At 36.4% G+C, this 16,020-nt stretch overlaps 2 protein-coding genes across 3 annotated transcripts; one reads left to right on the top strand and one right to left on the bottom strand.

Moving 5' to 3' along the window:
• The first annotated feature begins 84 nt into the window (after positions 1–84).
• Positions 85–7,009, top strand: LOC139148288 (adenosylhomocysteinase B-like). Its single transcript, XM_070719647.1, has 8 exons — positions 85–442; positions 2,567–2,757; positions 3,336–3,564; positions 3,816–3,928; positions 4,520–4,727; positions 5,054–5,256; positions 5,487–5,681; positions 6,237–7,009. Exons 1-8 carry the CDS (start codon positions 415–417, stop codon positions 6,366–6,368), a joined length of 1,299 nt encoding a protein of 432 aa, XP_070575748.1. The 5' UTR covers positions 85–414; the 3' UTR covers positions 6,369–7,009.
• Positions 7,010–8,547: 1,538 nt separating this feature from the next.
• On the bottom strand, positions 8,548–15,439 carry LOC139148290 (enoyl-CoA delta isomerase 2-like). Of its 2 annotated transcripts, none has more exons than XM_070719649.1 (8): positions 15,178–15,439; positions 14,336–14,507; positions 13,286–13,358; positions 12,944–13,037; positions 11,438–11,558; positions 10,952–11,041; positions 9,573–9,716; positions 8,548–9,182 (listed from the first exon to the last, which is right to left on the bottom strand). In XM_070719649.1, exons 2-8 carry the CDS (start codon positions 14,459–14,461, stop codon positions 9,027–9,029), a joined length of 804 nt encoding a protein of 267 aa, XP_070575750.1. In that variant the 5' UTR covers positions 14,462–14,507; positions 15,178–15,439; the 3' UTR covers positions 8,548–9,026. The 2 variants fall into 2 exon arrangements, with proteins under 2 accessions (XP_070575750.1, XP_070575751.1); XM_070719650.1 differs by having other exon boundaries at positions 15,164–15,277.
• Between the last annotated feature and the right edge of the window lie 581 nt (positions 15,440–16,020).

Raw genomic sequence — 16,020 nt, forward strand, 5'->3', positions numbered from 1 at the left:
ATCGTCAAAATCGTATGTTAAATGTTCTTTCATTGGTTATCACTTGGGGTAAAGATATCACAATAGCCAATCATGATGTCTGTCGCTTACGGGAGATAAAGTCATCTCATCGTATGGCTTCCCAATTATTGTATGCATTTCTAACTATATTATCACCAGAAACAAGCAAAATCGGGCATATCACATATCATTTTCATTGTTTTAAAATCACTTATGATCATTGAGGTGCGTCGAATAATTTAATTTTGTTGGTCGCTGCCTCATGATATACCTAGCCAATAGCAGAAGGGTTGATATTAGATATGCAAATATATGTAAACCAGGTTGCCGGCATATAATCTGATGAATGACTGCATGCTGCCTCTTTCGATAGTTCGGATCTGACGACGACAGAACCTCCCAATAAACGCAACCATGACGACCAAACCTCCCTTCAAAGTTGGTAAGCATGAGCAATTTTCCTATTATAGCTGCAAAACCTATCCGAATCATCAGCGTTTCTGAATAACACAGCATGCAGGACTTAAAATGCATACTTTTACAGCAAGACTCCGTTTTTCATCGTGCTCGTGCACACATGTCATTTAAGTCAGGTTGACCTGTGACCTGTCTACGACCTTGTAGAGGAAGATTGAAACATGTGAAACGGAACGATAACTTAGCGGCTAGAAGTTGAATGTGACGTTTCTTTAATGATTTAACATTGATAAGATGTTTATAGTATTATCTCATGAAGCTAACTGCCGAATAGCGTTTTTTTACTTTTATATAAGTAAACCCCGGGAGTCGTGCTCTGGTAGTGGCTAGTGGTACATGCTGCTTTTTATACTTTCGCTGCTCCTCATTATTAACAATAAGCTTTCACCCAAGTTTAAGGAAAATTTTACCATCACATGTACACGTGTGCTATAAATTAAAATGGCACCAGAAGTAATGTCAGTTGAACTTGAGTTAGTTTTACCAAGGAGACCCTAAGATATCCACAGTCTGGCTGTGATTTTGATTTTTTTATTGAAAATTGCAATGTCATTTAGATTTGAATCTGTGAGTGGCATGAAGTGAGAGGCTCAAGCCAGTCATGAGAATGTACATATAAATTACTTATACTTTAATAGTGTTAACTTTTGGTGTATAAAGTGGAGGAAGTGTTGAGAAGTTTATAACAAATATGGTGCGTTTGTTCTCATTTTTATCATTGTGTATTTTTGTGAGTATATTGAAGTATTTAGCTAAGCTACTGTCCTGTTATCAATTGATAAACATTTTTTGTGCTGGTGAAATGTGGACTGTTTCATAAATGAGACAAAAAAGACCAGACCATTGTGTTTTACTCTTCAAAGTCCATGTCAAACATCCAGCAGGATGAATGGAACATTATTTCCTGTTTTTTGTTCTCTTTAATTGGCTCATTGTGTGCCTTTAACTTTTTGATCATTTCATGTAAAGACAGGTTTCTGATATCAGCCAAGGAAAAATATTTGTAGCTTTTACAAATTGTATGCAGGTAATCTCTTTTTCTCAGAAAAATATTTTTTTGTAGTATTAGGTTAGAAACACCAATGTTTGGCTCAAGTAAAATAAATTTGTAAAATCACATGATTTTTTAATTCTTAATGAGACACAGGTGTATGAATGTGAACTTCCCTTGTTACAAACAAGCAGGAATTAGATCTTGGATGTTTGAAAAGATGCATCATGGAATTTATAATAATAGCATGAATATGCTCTGTCAGGGACCTTTCGAAACATGGAAGCAGAGTTCATGCAACTCATGCTACTACATGTACTGACTTCATTGACTTCTTGTGACATTTGTTGAAGTATTCAAACATTTTGCACGCAGCATAAACCTACCTTTGTACCTCTGACAACATGGAGTGCTTTAAAGAAATACTTGAGACCGCACTGCACTGTATTATAAGTACTGATAAATTACGTCATTTCAGGTGCTTTTCATAATCTGCTGATTGTACACATCAATCATGTGTGCAAGGTGGAAAAGCTTAGTTTTAGTCATATACCCTAAAATTTTTTATCATAGTGAAATTGAAGTTGATGGATTCTATGAATATCTATACAAAGCAGCATGCTTCAGTGCCCGTTTTTCTACTCAGTTATTGAGCAGATTGCTTTTGTAACTAATTGTGTAAGCAAACTAACTGGGTTTGGTCTTGTTGTATTTTGTAACCTTTATTGACTTTGCCAGATACGAGATATAAGAGAATGAACATAGATTTATATGTAAGTGTAGGTATTCCGTAAACTGTATGAACTCTTGATCAGGATGATATGTGTATTTAACAAACTGAAGATTTATCCAGCCCGACAGTGGATTACAAAATCATCTAAGTCCTTTACTTTCTATATTTGGTCAAGCTGTTGTGGAGAAAAATCTTTCTTCTAATTATTGAAGTCCAACTCTGCATTTTCATTCACTTGAAGTTCTCAAAATATTCACTGAGGTGTAAAGATTCCACCATTTATCAAGTATGTCTTGCTTTTCGTCTGTAAAGGCCTTGCTTAAAACGTTGTCCAATGCTAATGAAGGGTATTTGCTATTCTACAGCTGACATTGAGATGGCCGCATGGGGCCGTAAAGAGATTGAAATGGCAGAGAATGAAATGCCTGGTCTCATGAGTATGAGAAAGAACTATGGTCCAAAGAAGCCACTGAAAGGAGCCCGTATTGCTGGCTGTCTGCACATGACTATTCAAACTGCTGTGTTGATTGAGACACTCACAGAGTTAGGTGCAGAGGTAAGACTAAGAACCGCACACTGAACTTTAAATAAAAATCTTGGAGAACTTTCACTTATGTTCCAAGTTTTGATTTGAATAGAACAATTTTAATCCTAGAAATGTGCAAAAATGCTTGATATTCGAATGTTACAAAGTTCCATCCATGCAAACTCCTCTCCCCATATTTCATATATTATGGTTGTAACCGCTGCTTTAACCATTGGGACTGTACCAAAATTCAGGTGAAATACATTTCAGTAAATGTTTACATGGAGATGACAAGTTACATGTATTTGTACCAGTTGAAACTACCACATTTAATGAATCGCCAAATCGTCATTTTCTCAGCCAGAAATTCAGAATGAAGTTCAAAACTTGAATTTGTAAATCATCTCCACAGTGAAATGTCAACACTTAGTCACAATAACCAAAATAATTATCATTCCTGGAAGAAAGCTGTGTTCTTTTGACATTACCATTTTGAGGAAATATATCAATAAATATGCTCATCTGTGCTAAAAAATATAATTGCATGTCAACAGTTTTGCCGTGTATCTCCCAATTGTCAAATGTCAATGTGTTGTTCTGTTGCAAAGGTGACATGGTCAAGCTGTAACATCTTCTCCACACAAGACCATGCGGCAGCTGCCATTGCCAAGACTGGTGTACCAGTCTACGCATGGAAGGGAGAGACAGATGAAGAGTACATTTGGTGTATAGAACAAACCCTGGTATTCCCTGATGGCAAGCCTCTCAACATGATTCTGGACGATGGCGGTGATCTCACCAACCTTGTACATACCAAATATCCTCAATATTTAGATGGTAAATCACAAAAGATTGTTTTTTCCCTTTATATGGAATACTGTTTGTTGTGATTCTTTGAAGTCTTATGATTTTTCAAACTATCTGTTGTAGAAAATGTCTACAGATAGCAAAACATATGAACAAAGTGTCTTGCAAAAACAGCTTTGTGCAACTCCCAAACACGGTTCAAACATATTTTGAAGATCAGTTTTGTTTAGGTAACTGAGATTAGAAATGTAATAGTGTCACTTAATGTTTTTAATCACCAGATATCAAGGGTTTATCAGAAGAAACCACTACAGGAGTACATAATTTGTATAAAATGATGAAAAATAATGCTCTTAAAGTTCCAGCCATCAACGTCAATGACTCCGTCACAAAGGTAAACTATCATTGATTATACAGTAAACTGTTTTAAGACTGACAGCTTTTGAGCTCTAGTGTTGCGTAATTCTGTTACTTTATTCTACTACATACAGTGTTGTGTAAATTTCATCAACCATAAGTTAATGTAGTAATTGCAACTTTGTGAAAAAATTTTCCAAACGGTGATCAAGATAGGTGTATCTCAGCACAGAATAAAACATCACAGACTGTTTGACCAGAATCCTGCCAGGCTAGTCTATTCCCCATCTGCCAAGTCACTATAAAGCAGTATTGAACCAAAACCTAACATATTTTCACTCACTTGTCGTGATGTGTTATAGTGGATTACATCCCTGACAATCATGTGTACACTGTACAGTAACTCTCTTTTCAGGGCCTTCACATGTACAGGTCTTTGTTAAAATGCAATGTAAGGGATAGGTTTATAGGTTTTAACAATGGCAAGTCACAACTACTGTCTGTGTTTGGCAAGATAAATGATTAAAGGAAGCAAGTTTCACATTATGTTACCTGAGTGTGCTTATTGCTAGATTGTTGATCTCATAGTAATTTACTTCTAAATTTCTTATGTCTTTGTAATCCATAGAGTAAATTTGACAATTTGTATGGTTGCCGTGAGTCACTCGTTGATGGAATCAAGAGAGCCACTGACGTCATGTTGGCAGGGAAGGTGGCAGTTGTCGCCGGATACGGTGATGTCGGCAAGGGAAGTGCACAGTCACTGCGTGCCTTCGGTGCTCGCGTTATCATCACAGAAATTGATCCTATCAATGCCCTTCAGGCCTCTATGGAAGGTAATTCTGATTGTTGATTTAACGATATTCTGACAATGATTATTCTTTTGTCAGTACATGGTTTTGGCTCATTATTTTTGCCAGCAACAATCATCACCCATCTGATAGGAACTCTTGTATTCGTTTCTGTAGAATAATATAAATTTAACACAGTAGCCTAGCACTGTACTAAAGAATATATGCTTCTATTGAAATAATCAATTAAAAAACAAGATGTGATCTGATCCATCACATTTTCAATATTCAGCATAAGGAACAAATATCACATTTAAAAAATCCTAGTTTCAGCCAGGTCTCTGATCAGAGGTTCTTCTTTTCCATCACAGGTTATGAAGTTACAACCATTGATGATGCTTGCAGCAGAGGCAACATCTTTGTGACAGCGTCAGGATGCAAAGACATCCTCAAGGGTCATCATTTTGAGCAGATGAAGGAAGATGCCATCGTCTGTAACATTGGTCACTTTGACTGTGAAATCGATGTCAAATGGTTGCAAGAGAACGCCAAGAAAGAAACCATCAAGCCACAGGTACTGTCCAACAACCATTGATCATGTTATCTTTGCAATCATTTCCAGGACCTAGTTACACTACTGTTTGATCAGTGTCTTTCAACTCAAACTCCTTCATCAGATTTTCTTTATATACATCGGAAAGAAAAGTGTAGATAATCACAATTTCATGGACACATATGTTTCTTCACACATTGTTTGCTACTTCCAGTGTCGGCTACACAGACTGTCTGTTTGTCTTGCCACAGGTTGACCGTTATACTATGAAGAATGGTCGTCACATTATCCTATTAGCTGAGGGTCGTCTGGTCAACCTTGGCTGTGCCATGGGTCATCCTAGTTTTGTCATGTCCAATTCTTTCACCAACCAAGTCCTTGCTCAGATTGAACTCTGGACCAAATCTGATGAATACAAGATTGACGTCTACATGTTGCCCAAGAAGGTAAGATTTCAAAAGTATATTCTAACGAAGTCAGTTCCACTTGGCCGTTAGGGATTTCCAATGTTACTCAAGTGTTTGCGCTACCAAATTTCACTGCAGTTGAAGTTAACGTCTGTGTTTGGTCAGCACAGGAGAGTTCCCAAAACAACACTTTGTTTCAAAGACTCTTTAGCAAGTTTTGCTTATCATACCTTTTCAACCATGATCTCCATGGAAAGAAAATACTACAGATAGATATAAATAAAGATTTTGCACACATCGGGTCACTGGGCCTTGCCCTTTTGTTGGAATGTGCATATATATGGATGCCTATCATGATGATAACTTGCATACACCCAGAATTGGGTTTAGGTGTGATTTTTTGTCCAGATCAGCGTATTATGTTGCTAAAGTCTAAACAATGATTATGCTTCACAAACTTTTTCCTGAGTAAGACTAGCTGTAACAGTTCACTTTAAATAAACAGGCAACCATCTTGCTGCCCAGTTAGCTAAATCAGCTGTTTACAACAACCTTGCATTGACCCTTTTCCACTCATGTTGGTTATTTTCACAGTTGGATGAAGAGGTAGCTGCTCTCCATCTGGACCATTTGGACGTCAAGCTTACCAAACTCAGCGACGATCAAGCCAGTTACCTCGGTATCCCACAAGGTGGTCCATACAAACCAAGCCACTATCGGTATTAACGTAAAAAGTACACCATGATGAAAATAAGTAACGGACAACTCTTTGGAATTCAGGGGTTTCTGTTTTTGTTTTCATAGTGACCTATTTACTTGTTTTCTTGTCTTTTAAACAAAAATTGGATCTTCCTTCCTCAGAGATATCTGATTTCTACAAAGGGTTATGTCCATTTCTGTTCTTGCCTAATCTCCAAAGCATGATGGGAAATATTGGTGAAATCATGACAATGGGTTTTGGGGGATAAAACTCATAGTAACACTATACATTACCAAAGAATCTAACCGGATTTTGAAGAAACCATTAGTTTGTATGTGAAACCTATCCTAGAAAAGAAAGGAAAAAAGATGAACATGAACAAAAATACACTTCCAATATTTTAGTAGCCTGCTTTAACACCTCAGGAATATAATGGAATGATCTGGAAACCCATTGGCCAAGGGTATGGCAATCCTTGTGGGGTAGGACAAACCTACTTATGAGAGGGGAGGTCAGAATATTTCTTGCATCCTACTTTAGATATGGAAGTCTTCAAAAGATCTGTTGGATAAAACTGAACTGTCAAGAGATGTTTGAAAACTGGGCCATTCAATCTCTGAAATGGAAAATCTCTTTAGGAACAATAAAAGAAGATGAAAAAAGTGAACGAGTGTGGTGTTTCTTTCTTGCTATGTTTATTGGACCTTCAGTTCTTTATCACCATGTCAACCAGATCTGTGTTCATTGTGTTCTGAATGAACATAAATTTGCAATATCCAGTGTGTATGCAACTAGTTGTACATTGGACTGGACTTGACTTTCAGTGCACAGTCAATGTAGAATAACTTGCTCTTGTCACAATCCTTTTCTTGATTTAAAACCTTGTTTTCCAAAAGTGATTTCACAGAGCAATTGATTTCAACATCCACAGTTTCTTTGACTCCTATGCTTGTTGCTTTTCAACCAAACTAGATGTCCCATACATATTAAATCAAGACTTTCTCCATTTCTGGGCACACGGTCACTGTAGCCGACAATGAGATGCTAATGATATGCGTAGTAAATAAGTTTAAGGTTTCCTCTAATAACTTTCACCTGGTTGCTCACTTTCTACTATATTTATAGTATTTTATACAAAGTCAGACTTACTCTACCTGCAACTTAAAACTGATAGTGATTTTGTAGCTCATTCTTTACCACTTTTCATAGTATTTGATAGCCATTATCAGACAGTTTGTGTCGGCTACATGGACAGTCTGCCCATTTCTGTGACTCTGAGTGTCACACCTAGTTATCCACTTTCCCATTTCCACTACAAATGAGACTGATGTAGTGAGCTGGCTGGGAGTAAATCATGCTTGGTCCTCAGATACAGAGCAGCAAATTTATGAATTGTCAAGAATGCCTCTCTAAAAGGTATATGATAAATATTACGAACAAGGTGATAAAGGTCGGTGAATACCATCTCACTCAATTGTGATGATGTAAACTGCACAGAATTCAAATGCTACACATGTCCCTTGACTGAATATTAATGAAGGAAACTCCACAAAGTGGATCTATCTTTGTCACTGACATGATGTAGATCATTTAGCTGCAGTTGGTCATTATGGCAATGATTTTAAGGGAAATGGCCATACACATGTAATCTCGAGAGTCAGTTTAGTTGTAAACATTTCAAAATGTACCCTAAACAGTCATTGTTGAGCCTTCAGCTCTCACCTTTAAAGTGCATAGAATTTGTGCCTACTCCGTGGCACTTCCCTTTGACACTGGCTACTAGGTACTCGACAAAAAAGAAACTACGAGGGACTCTTTCGTAGCAGAGCCATTCAGCTCCATTGTCTATGGTTTTGTTGAGTTTATTGACAACGTCAGGTCATGTCCCCAGTTGAGCGCAGGCTATCTCACTGAGTAGTAGGCTAATTCACCAGGCAGCAGGCTAACCACCAGACAGTAGGCTAACTCGCGAGAAGTAGGCTAACTCAACACCAGGCGGTAGGCTAATTCATCGGGAAGTAGACTAACTCAACGGGCAGTAGGCTAACTGGGTGGTACAGGGCAAGCATAGCAAAACATTGCAAAGACAGCTGAGTTGGCATTTGTTGATCTTCAATGGCACTACCACGTTTGCGATTTCGCCTAGGTGGGACTGTGAGCAAATAGGGCCATCGTTTATCAATAAAGATGACAAATGACAATAAATTTACAAACAAATTTTTTCTTTAATATCATATGCGAAATAAAATAATCTGCACAAAGGAGACCTATTTTCTGAAAATATTGATAATATTCAAAAGTTTACATCCAAATTTTTGAAAATCTTTTCTTAATATTTTGTCTTCCTTGTGATGAGAGCCAATGTGATAAATTTTCAGAAATCTTAAACATTACGTCACAAAGCTTCACTGTCATCTATCTAGCTGAGTTAATCTATCAAAGAATGTCGCAGCTGTTGAAATCATGGCCATTACAGCCTCAGAGTGCGCCCCCAAGAGCTAGGCTTTGATCCTTCAATCACTGTATTTTGTTCTCTGTGACATCTCTGTTCACCTTGGCTGTTTCCCACCTTGCATTGGATAACATGTTTCTGTCAGATCCATTTAATGGAATCATTCTGGTCACCTGCTGTCAATAAATTTGATTTGAGTTTCTTGTTCAAAAACTGGAAGCTGCCTTTCACTTCAAAGTTTGCTCTTCTTGGCAAAGAAATTCATAATGGCCTGGAGACACTCTTCAGAAGTACTGGTCTCTGCCAGCACTTCAAATTCTTTATTGTTGACTTGGTGCAGTAACTCTCTGTCCAAACCACGTATCAGCTCTTTGGACAATCTTAGAGACTGTAAATAAAGCATTCATAAAATACATTTCATTTATGATCACAGAGGATATTGACATCAAGACAAGCAACACTGCCCTCACTGACTGGCTGCTGTCATATCCATAAATGTTGGACATAATTCACTGATTTTTTTTTCAAGCAGACTTGAAAAAAATGCTGATGTTATTGCCCAGACCAACATGTGCAAAAACAGGAAACAAGACTTTGTCCTTTTTTGGCCAAAGTTCCAAAGTTCAAGGACAAAAACGCAACAAGTACCTGTTGACGGTCAAACAACATTATACTGCATCCTGTACAAATCTATAACAAACACATAACCACATGAAAGTGATAACCTTCAATACTGAGTTACACTGACAATGTGAAACACCGAGATGTATATGCTTACATTCTTTGGTAGTCCCGCATATTCTTTGATTCTTTTCTGAACTTCTGTCTGAAATTGACTATCTGGAAATACTTCAGCCACGAATCCTCTTTCTAAGGCTTCTTTTGCAGTCATCTTCCGACCAAACAGCAACACCTCATTTGCCTGTGGGTGTCATATAAAAATACCGCAATTATACGGTGTCGCTCAAATTTGATCAGAATTGGTACATACCAAAGATCAACAATAAGTGTTATTTCTATCTGTTCAGTGTAGGAAAATTATACGTTGATGTTATGACAATTTCTGCACAGTACAACCAGAAAAACAACAAGAAATATTTAAACCAGAAAATTAAGAATGACAAAAGTAAATAAGGTCTGAAACTTTAGATACTGAAGGTCAACTTTAGCAACATGCATAGCAGAGAATCTTTCTACCATGGATGTACAAAAATACACATCCATATGGTTTCAGCAGATCTGTTAATATGTCACACTTCATAAACAATGACAGGAAATGAACAATTAGCTGTTTCAGTTACTGCTACCACTCCCAAACATAATAGGTACCCTGCATACAAATAGGTTAAAGGTTAAAATCCTCTTATTCAGATGTGTGGGCTGATTCAGTGCACTGCCACCACTCCTGCACACTTGCAGTATTTCCCTTTTTCTTACCTCATTTGCACATTTTTGACATTGATGTGTTCATTTGAACAAATTCACATCTCAACCCCTACATCTACCTGTACACCAAATACTGAGACCGTAGCTTTGGCGGTATGGGAGCCTTTGTGTGTGACGGACATACATCCGCACATACCCACAAATATACAGACATACAGACGCCACTCACACTCATCATATAAGCTCTTTTTGGTATTTATATATAAAACCAAATATGAGCTAAAAATGAAACAAGCTATGTCATTATCAGGCATGCAATTTCAACTTTAAAGATGATCAGATCTTTATGTTATGCGACTGGTAATTAACTCATCATTGAATACTTATTGAGCCTTTCAACGCTGATTCCAATTTTGTCATTGGAAAAATGGGGTTGTGCAAAACTTTGTTAATCAGAAAGGGCTGAAAATGGAAGCTGGAAAGAAATGAAAGACACAATACCAAATGTCAAATTTTCATGATCCTGAGATGTATAAAGATTTCAAAACAAATCTATTTGAGTTTCTTCCACAAATTTTTTTTCAAATGTTCCTCTCAAACCTCTTTTTGATCACATTCCATTTACATAACACACTACAAAGCCATAAGAATTGTCATGGCAGCCCTTACATGATAAACAATGCAACCAATGCAAGCTGTGAACTGCCTAGCCCTTTATGAAAATACATCTTGTGTTTGGCAGTGTTTTGATTTCTCGAAGAAGTGATGTACCTTTGCTTGTCCCATGATTCTGGGAAAAAGAATTGATGAGCATCCTTCTGGACTTTGTCCAAGTGAAGTGAAAGGGGTGTGAAACGTAGCCTGTAAAAATGAAAAGACAGCAAAGGTGACATTTTGAAATTGGTCATGAATGCAAATTTTAATAAAAATGTAACCTTTTATAAACAATCGGTTCATGTGAGTATAAATAAAATAACAAAGAGATTACCTACAATCACATGACCAAAAAGTAACTGTTTTTTGAAAATTAGATTGTACAGAAAGAGACACACAATCAATACATACAACATGTTCAGACTTTCTGGCTGTCATTTCTGTAATATCCTTGCTGCATCTTGCATCATAAATTTTCAGACATATACATCATTCACAGCTGTCAGAAGATTTCCCTTCAAAAATCCCAAATTGTATAGTAATACGGATGATGACACATCATATGGCTTATCATTTATTTTTAACAATCCTTTTCTTACATACTTTGTCTGAGCTGTAGACAACATCACAGAGTGCCAAGGTAGTTACTGCAATGCCAATAGCTGGACCATTGACTGCAGCAATCAGTGGTTTGGGAAAATCAATAAAAGCTGAGATCATATCTCTGTGAAAATGGCAGACAAGACATGATGATGAGATTATCATAAAATGAGCTCTAGGGAATGAGATCAGATTTTGCCCGTTTGATGACATTATCATAAAATGAGCTCTGGGGAATGAGATCAGATTTTGCCTGTTTGGTTTGAAGTAAAATTCACCTAGGGGAAAGATCTTCAGACTTTAAAACTTTTACAACTATATTTTGGTACCACTTGTGGGGACTCATTTTGAATCTCCTTGAGTAAATGAAGTTTTCAAAGGCTTTTTTTTTTTTCTTTTTTTTTTAATATTGCAAATTAATAATATCCTCACAGATATAACACAGTGATGTGACCATTTTGAATATTAAGTGTCACGAAATAATGGGTAATTTGTTTTTCTTGTACCAATTAAGTTTTGTATGGTTTTGTATGGATTTAGATCCTTGATTTTGATAGAGAATAGTTGAAGCTTCCTTTAGAAAAGTTTGTGCAAAAGTTAAAGCCTTTAGTGTCAGTGTCCATACTACCAAAATTTGGCAAAGGCAATTGAAATTCGTTCCATTTACTTTACCTTGTTAGTATTATGAAAGCACAGACAAATGTAAAATTCGGTGAGTCAGAAAGAGGACTCAAACGTGAGTATATATGTACATCAAGCCTACAATCTTTGTTTGCCAAGGTCTCTTGTCCAGCAGCTTGAAAAATGTAGTCAAACTAACGACCCATACGAGCAGATGATACAAGCCTACTAATGTCTACCTATGATTATTACTAAACTACAACTACTCGTATCTATTCTTTTGATCTACGCTGTGACATTTTGTGGCAAACCAGAGATCTTGTCAGAAATAGGTATATGAATATATTACATGTAAAGCAATAAATCTAATTCATTTGATTTTCACACTGTTATTATCAGTCTCTCCCCTATATGTAGTCAGGGTATGTACGTACACCAAATGCAAGATTTATGTATGGCACAATCTTGTCAAACAAGCCTCACTTTTGCAAAAGAATCTCGATCAACCATACTTTTAGAATCTACAGCATCTTCAGTTCATTTTGCAGCTATTCAAAGGTTCTACTCTGGATTAAAAAGGAGATATGTGTGTCCCACAGACTTAGTGCACCAAAGACATCATGTGATGGCGGTTACACAAACCCATGTGTACAAACTTGTGGAAATACACATATTTCTGTGCGCATTTGTTCATGTGGGTTCATTTGTAATTTGTTCCTTTCAGATATTCCTTAGAATAAATATCCTTTACTGTCACTGTCAGTAACTAGTATCATTTGTCTGCAAAATAAATATTATATTGGATTATTTTTTTCTTCTGATGAGCAATCTTTACAAAATCTTAAAGCATTTTTGAAGAACCAATTAATTCTGGTAAATCGGTCTTACTGTACTGTTTTCTGTCCACTAGCTGCTAGTTCTTGTATGTTGCCATGCATGAAATTAGCCAGATCATTACCAGACGAGTAGTATTCACCGGCACCTGTATATAATTACACAATATATGGTTTAGAACCTCAATCTCTGCATAGTTTTGGTGTCCAAAAACTAACAAAATAACTTTTGTGGCACTGAAAATATATGAAGAAGTTCTAAACTAACAATGTGTGAAATGTTCATATAAAACATTGGCATTGCCCACTTTTTCATCATTCTGAAATTTGGCAAGGTGTTAATTCACTTTGTGTTGATTGTTTAAGGTTGCTGTTTTCACCCTATGTACATTCTTACCTGTGATGACAGCTATCACTACATTGGGATCTTTACCAGCTGCTATCAGTGCACTGCCAATCTCAGCAAACATCTGAAATGCATTATGTTTAAATGGGTTTTGCTTACCACTGATGGATGAGATACGAGAAAGTAAGCTTTCTCATTTCCCTTTGTAATACCATTATGACACATCACTGGCCAGACTTTGCAAAATTGAGCAGACTATAGGAATGAATCTTTGAATAAAAAGTAAAAAGTTGCACGCCTAAAAAAAAACTTGGCACTATTCAGATGTTTCATATTGCTGGACTTTGGACAACTTCATGATTTATTATTTAACAGTTCACTTTCACCCGAAAAATCACACTTTTCACCCCAAAAAAATCAAGAAACAAAAATGACATTAATAAACGGAAAAGTATGATAGATGTAAAAAATCAGCTGAGCTCTGCCAGGTTCTAATTATAGAACAAAAATAAATTAAAAGAATTTGAAGGAAAAGAATGAGAAAAAAGAAAAAATAAGAAAGCTTGAAGAAATAGAGTAGAAGCATTACCAAGGACATACAAGATTATAAGCTGCATTAAACTGAATCAAAGGAGTATGAGGGTGTGGAAACCACAGTAAAAATTGCCTTTGAAGTTTACTTGAATAAAATTTGAGTTGTACAAAAATTAAAGGCAAGTATTTTTATCAAAAACTTAGCAACAAATTTATAATAGTGATCCTGGACAGCAAAGCACTGAATTTCTCAGCAAATATTAATTTTTATCCCTTGAACTATTCTATAATTTGACAAATGTGACCAACAAAGCAACAGAAATATGATAATATATGAATTTTTGAGAGAAAATATTCAAAAAAATGTGAAATATAATTGAAATTATTGTTTCAGCGCAAATCAAGATGAGTACTGGTCTATCCTATTAAAGTAAAAGGAAACTGCTCAATCGTCAACACACATTGTCAAGATTTTTGTATGATGAATGTGAAATTGAAAACATTACTACATTCATCATATTTTCCTACAACTCAAAGGGTCAACAGTTATTCTAGTTAAAGACCAACCTCCATAGTTATGGCATTTTTTCTTTGAGGTCTGTTCAACAATATGATACATGCTCCATCTTCAACTGTGTAAATGATGTTCTTGTAACCACCATCAGATGCCCTTTGACCTCCTTTGGGCTCCATTGCTCTCGTGCTTGGTCAAAATCTCCTCTTTCCTTGCCAATGATATCTATATCACAAAAAAATTATGATTGCATGCAAATATTAATCTTAAGAATAACATTAGTTGAAATATTAAATTCATGATAATTTTTTTTAATCATGCAAATAGGAACGAGAGTGCTCAAGTTATGTAATTGCAGAATATGCTTGTTTATCATATATTAAAATATTCAAGTAAAATTTTGAAACAAACAATAAAACAGACATAATTTTGTCAGGTCCATAAACCCCCCCCCCCCCCCCCCACCCCACCTTGCAACTTGCAATGCTGTCAGGTCAGTTTATCAACATAGTTGTTGTAAATATACAGCACTGCATATTTTTCTCCATCATTATTTATTTCAGCAATTTTACGGCCATACTCCTGTGCCAGTTATCTCTTTGGAACACTGTCACTCCTGAGTAACTGTGACTATGTTGGAATCATGGACAGTAGAAGTGAGACTACTGTCTATGCTGGAATGTACACTGTGTAAGGTACGATTAGAATTGCCCCCGGGAATTGCCAACTCCAAACTATTTAGCAGGCTACAAGCTCCAAACACTCTAAACTATGTAAGCCACTATGCTACCAGTAAAATAGTTGCATAGTGGCCTTACACCTTACACTGGTTGGCTACAGCTATACTTCTGTACAAATTGTAACAGTCATGTAAAACTCACTTTAAAAATCCTACCTCAATGTTGCAGATCTCTAGGTGTTTTATATGTAAGCATAAACTTGCACAGTGGCAGCCTGGTCTGACAGCCGGTTTAGATATCACCTTTTAAGCATCAGTCTCTTTGGACTGGTTGATCAATTGAACCTTGGACTTATGCACCCGCACAATCTGATTCACATTCAGCGAGGGAGAGGAACATTGTTATATCATGGAGGTAGGTTATATGTACACCCTGCACAGGGTCAGGTCTCCTTCAGATCAACCCTCAAACCAATGCAGTGAGGTCAGCATATGTAAGAATTTACATAGGATTTACATACGTGAGGGCGCTGTTCGTCTCCATGGATTGCTTTGCCTCAGAGTAGGACATCAGTACAGCCGCCATCCATTTCTGCCAATATATCGTTCATTGTGTTCAAATGGTCACTAAAGGACCGTTTTTGTATTTTTTTAGGGCTTTAAATCATCCGATCCCAGGACATATTGCGTTTCAATGACATTGTTTTTCTTGTTTATTTGAGTGAAATATCAATGTTGAGAATCTTTTTATTGATAAAATCGTTGAGCGGAACCTGCTCATATCTGAGATTTTGGAGGGTAAATCAGTGCAATTGATAATGTGTAAGACAAGACAATTACAGAACAGTTATAAGAAACATCAACAGAACTTGGTATATTGTTTAGGGCAGAAGGCTAAACATGTTTTTGTTTATTTATAGTAATCATAGCTTAACTGTTCATGCAGTATATTTGCCTAAAATCTTCTCTACTTTTACATCATATTATTTTTTTCATGTTCTTTTTGTGTGAAGTGACGTTGAAAACAAAAATGAAACCTGACTGCCTATTATCATCTCT

The sequence above is a fragment of the Ptychodera flava genome, chromosome 13 (genome assembly GCF_041260155.1).
Source record: "Ptychodera flava strain L36383 chromosome 13, AS_Pfla_20210202, whole genome shotgun sequence".
Lineage (NCBI taxonomy): Eukaryota > Metazoa > Hemichordata > Enteropneusta > Ptychoderidae > Ptychodera > Ptychodera flava.

Excerpts from the sequence above, each read along its gene's own strand:
- LOC139148288 (XM_070719647.1), top strand. The coding sequence starts at position 415 with ATGACGACCAAACCTCCCTTCAAAGTTG. Across the intron at positions 2,758-3,335 it reads TCACAGAGTTAGGTGCAGAG|GTGACATGGTCAAGCTGTAA; the intron begins GTAAGACTAAGA and ends TCTGTTGCAAAG. Across the intron at positions 5,682-6,236 it reads TCTACATGTTGCCCAAGAAG|TTGGATGAAGAGGTAGCTGC; the intron begins GTAAGATTTCAA and ends TTATTTTCACAG.
- LOC139148290 (XM_070719649.1), bottom strand. The coding sequence starts at position 14,461 with ATGGAGCCCAAAGGAGGTCAAAGGGCATCTGATGGTGGTTACAAGAAC. Across the intron at positions 11,559-12,943 it reads AGTGGACAGAAAACAGTACA|AGATATGATCTCAGCTTTTA; the intron begins GTAAGACCGATT and ends CCATTTTCACAG. Across the intron at positions 11,042-11,437 it reads TTGTCTACAGCTCAGACAAA|GCTACGTTTCACACCCCTTT; the intron begins GTATGTAAGAAA and ends TCATTTTTACAG.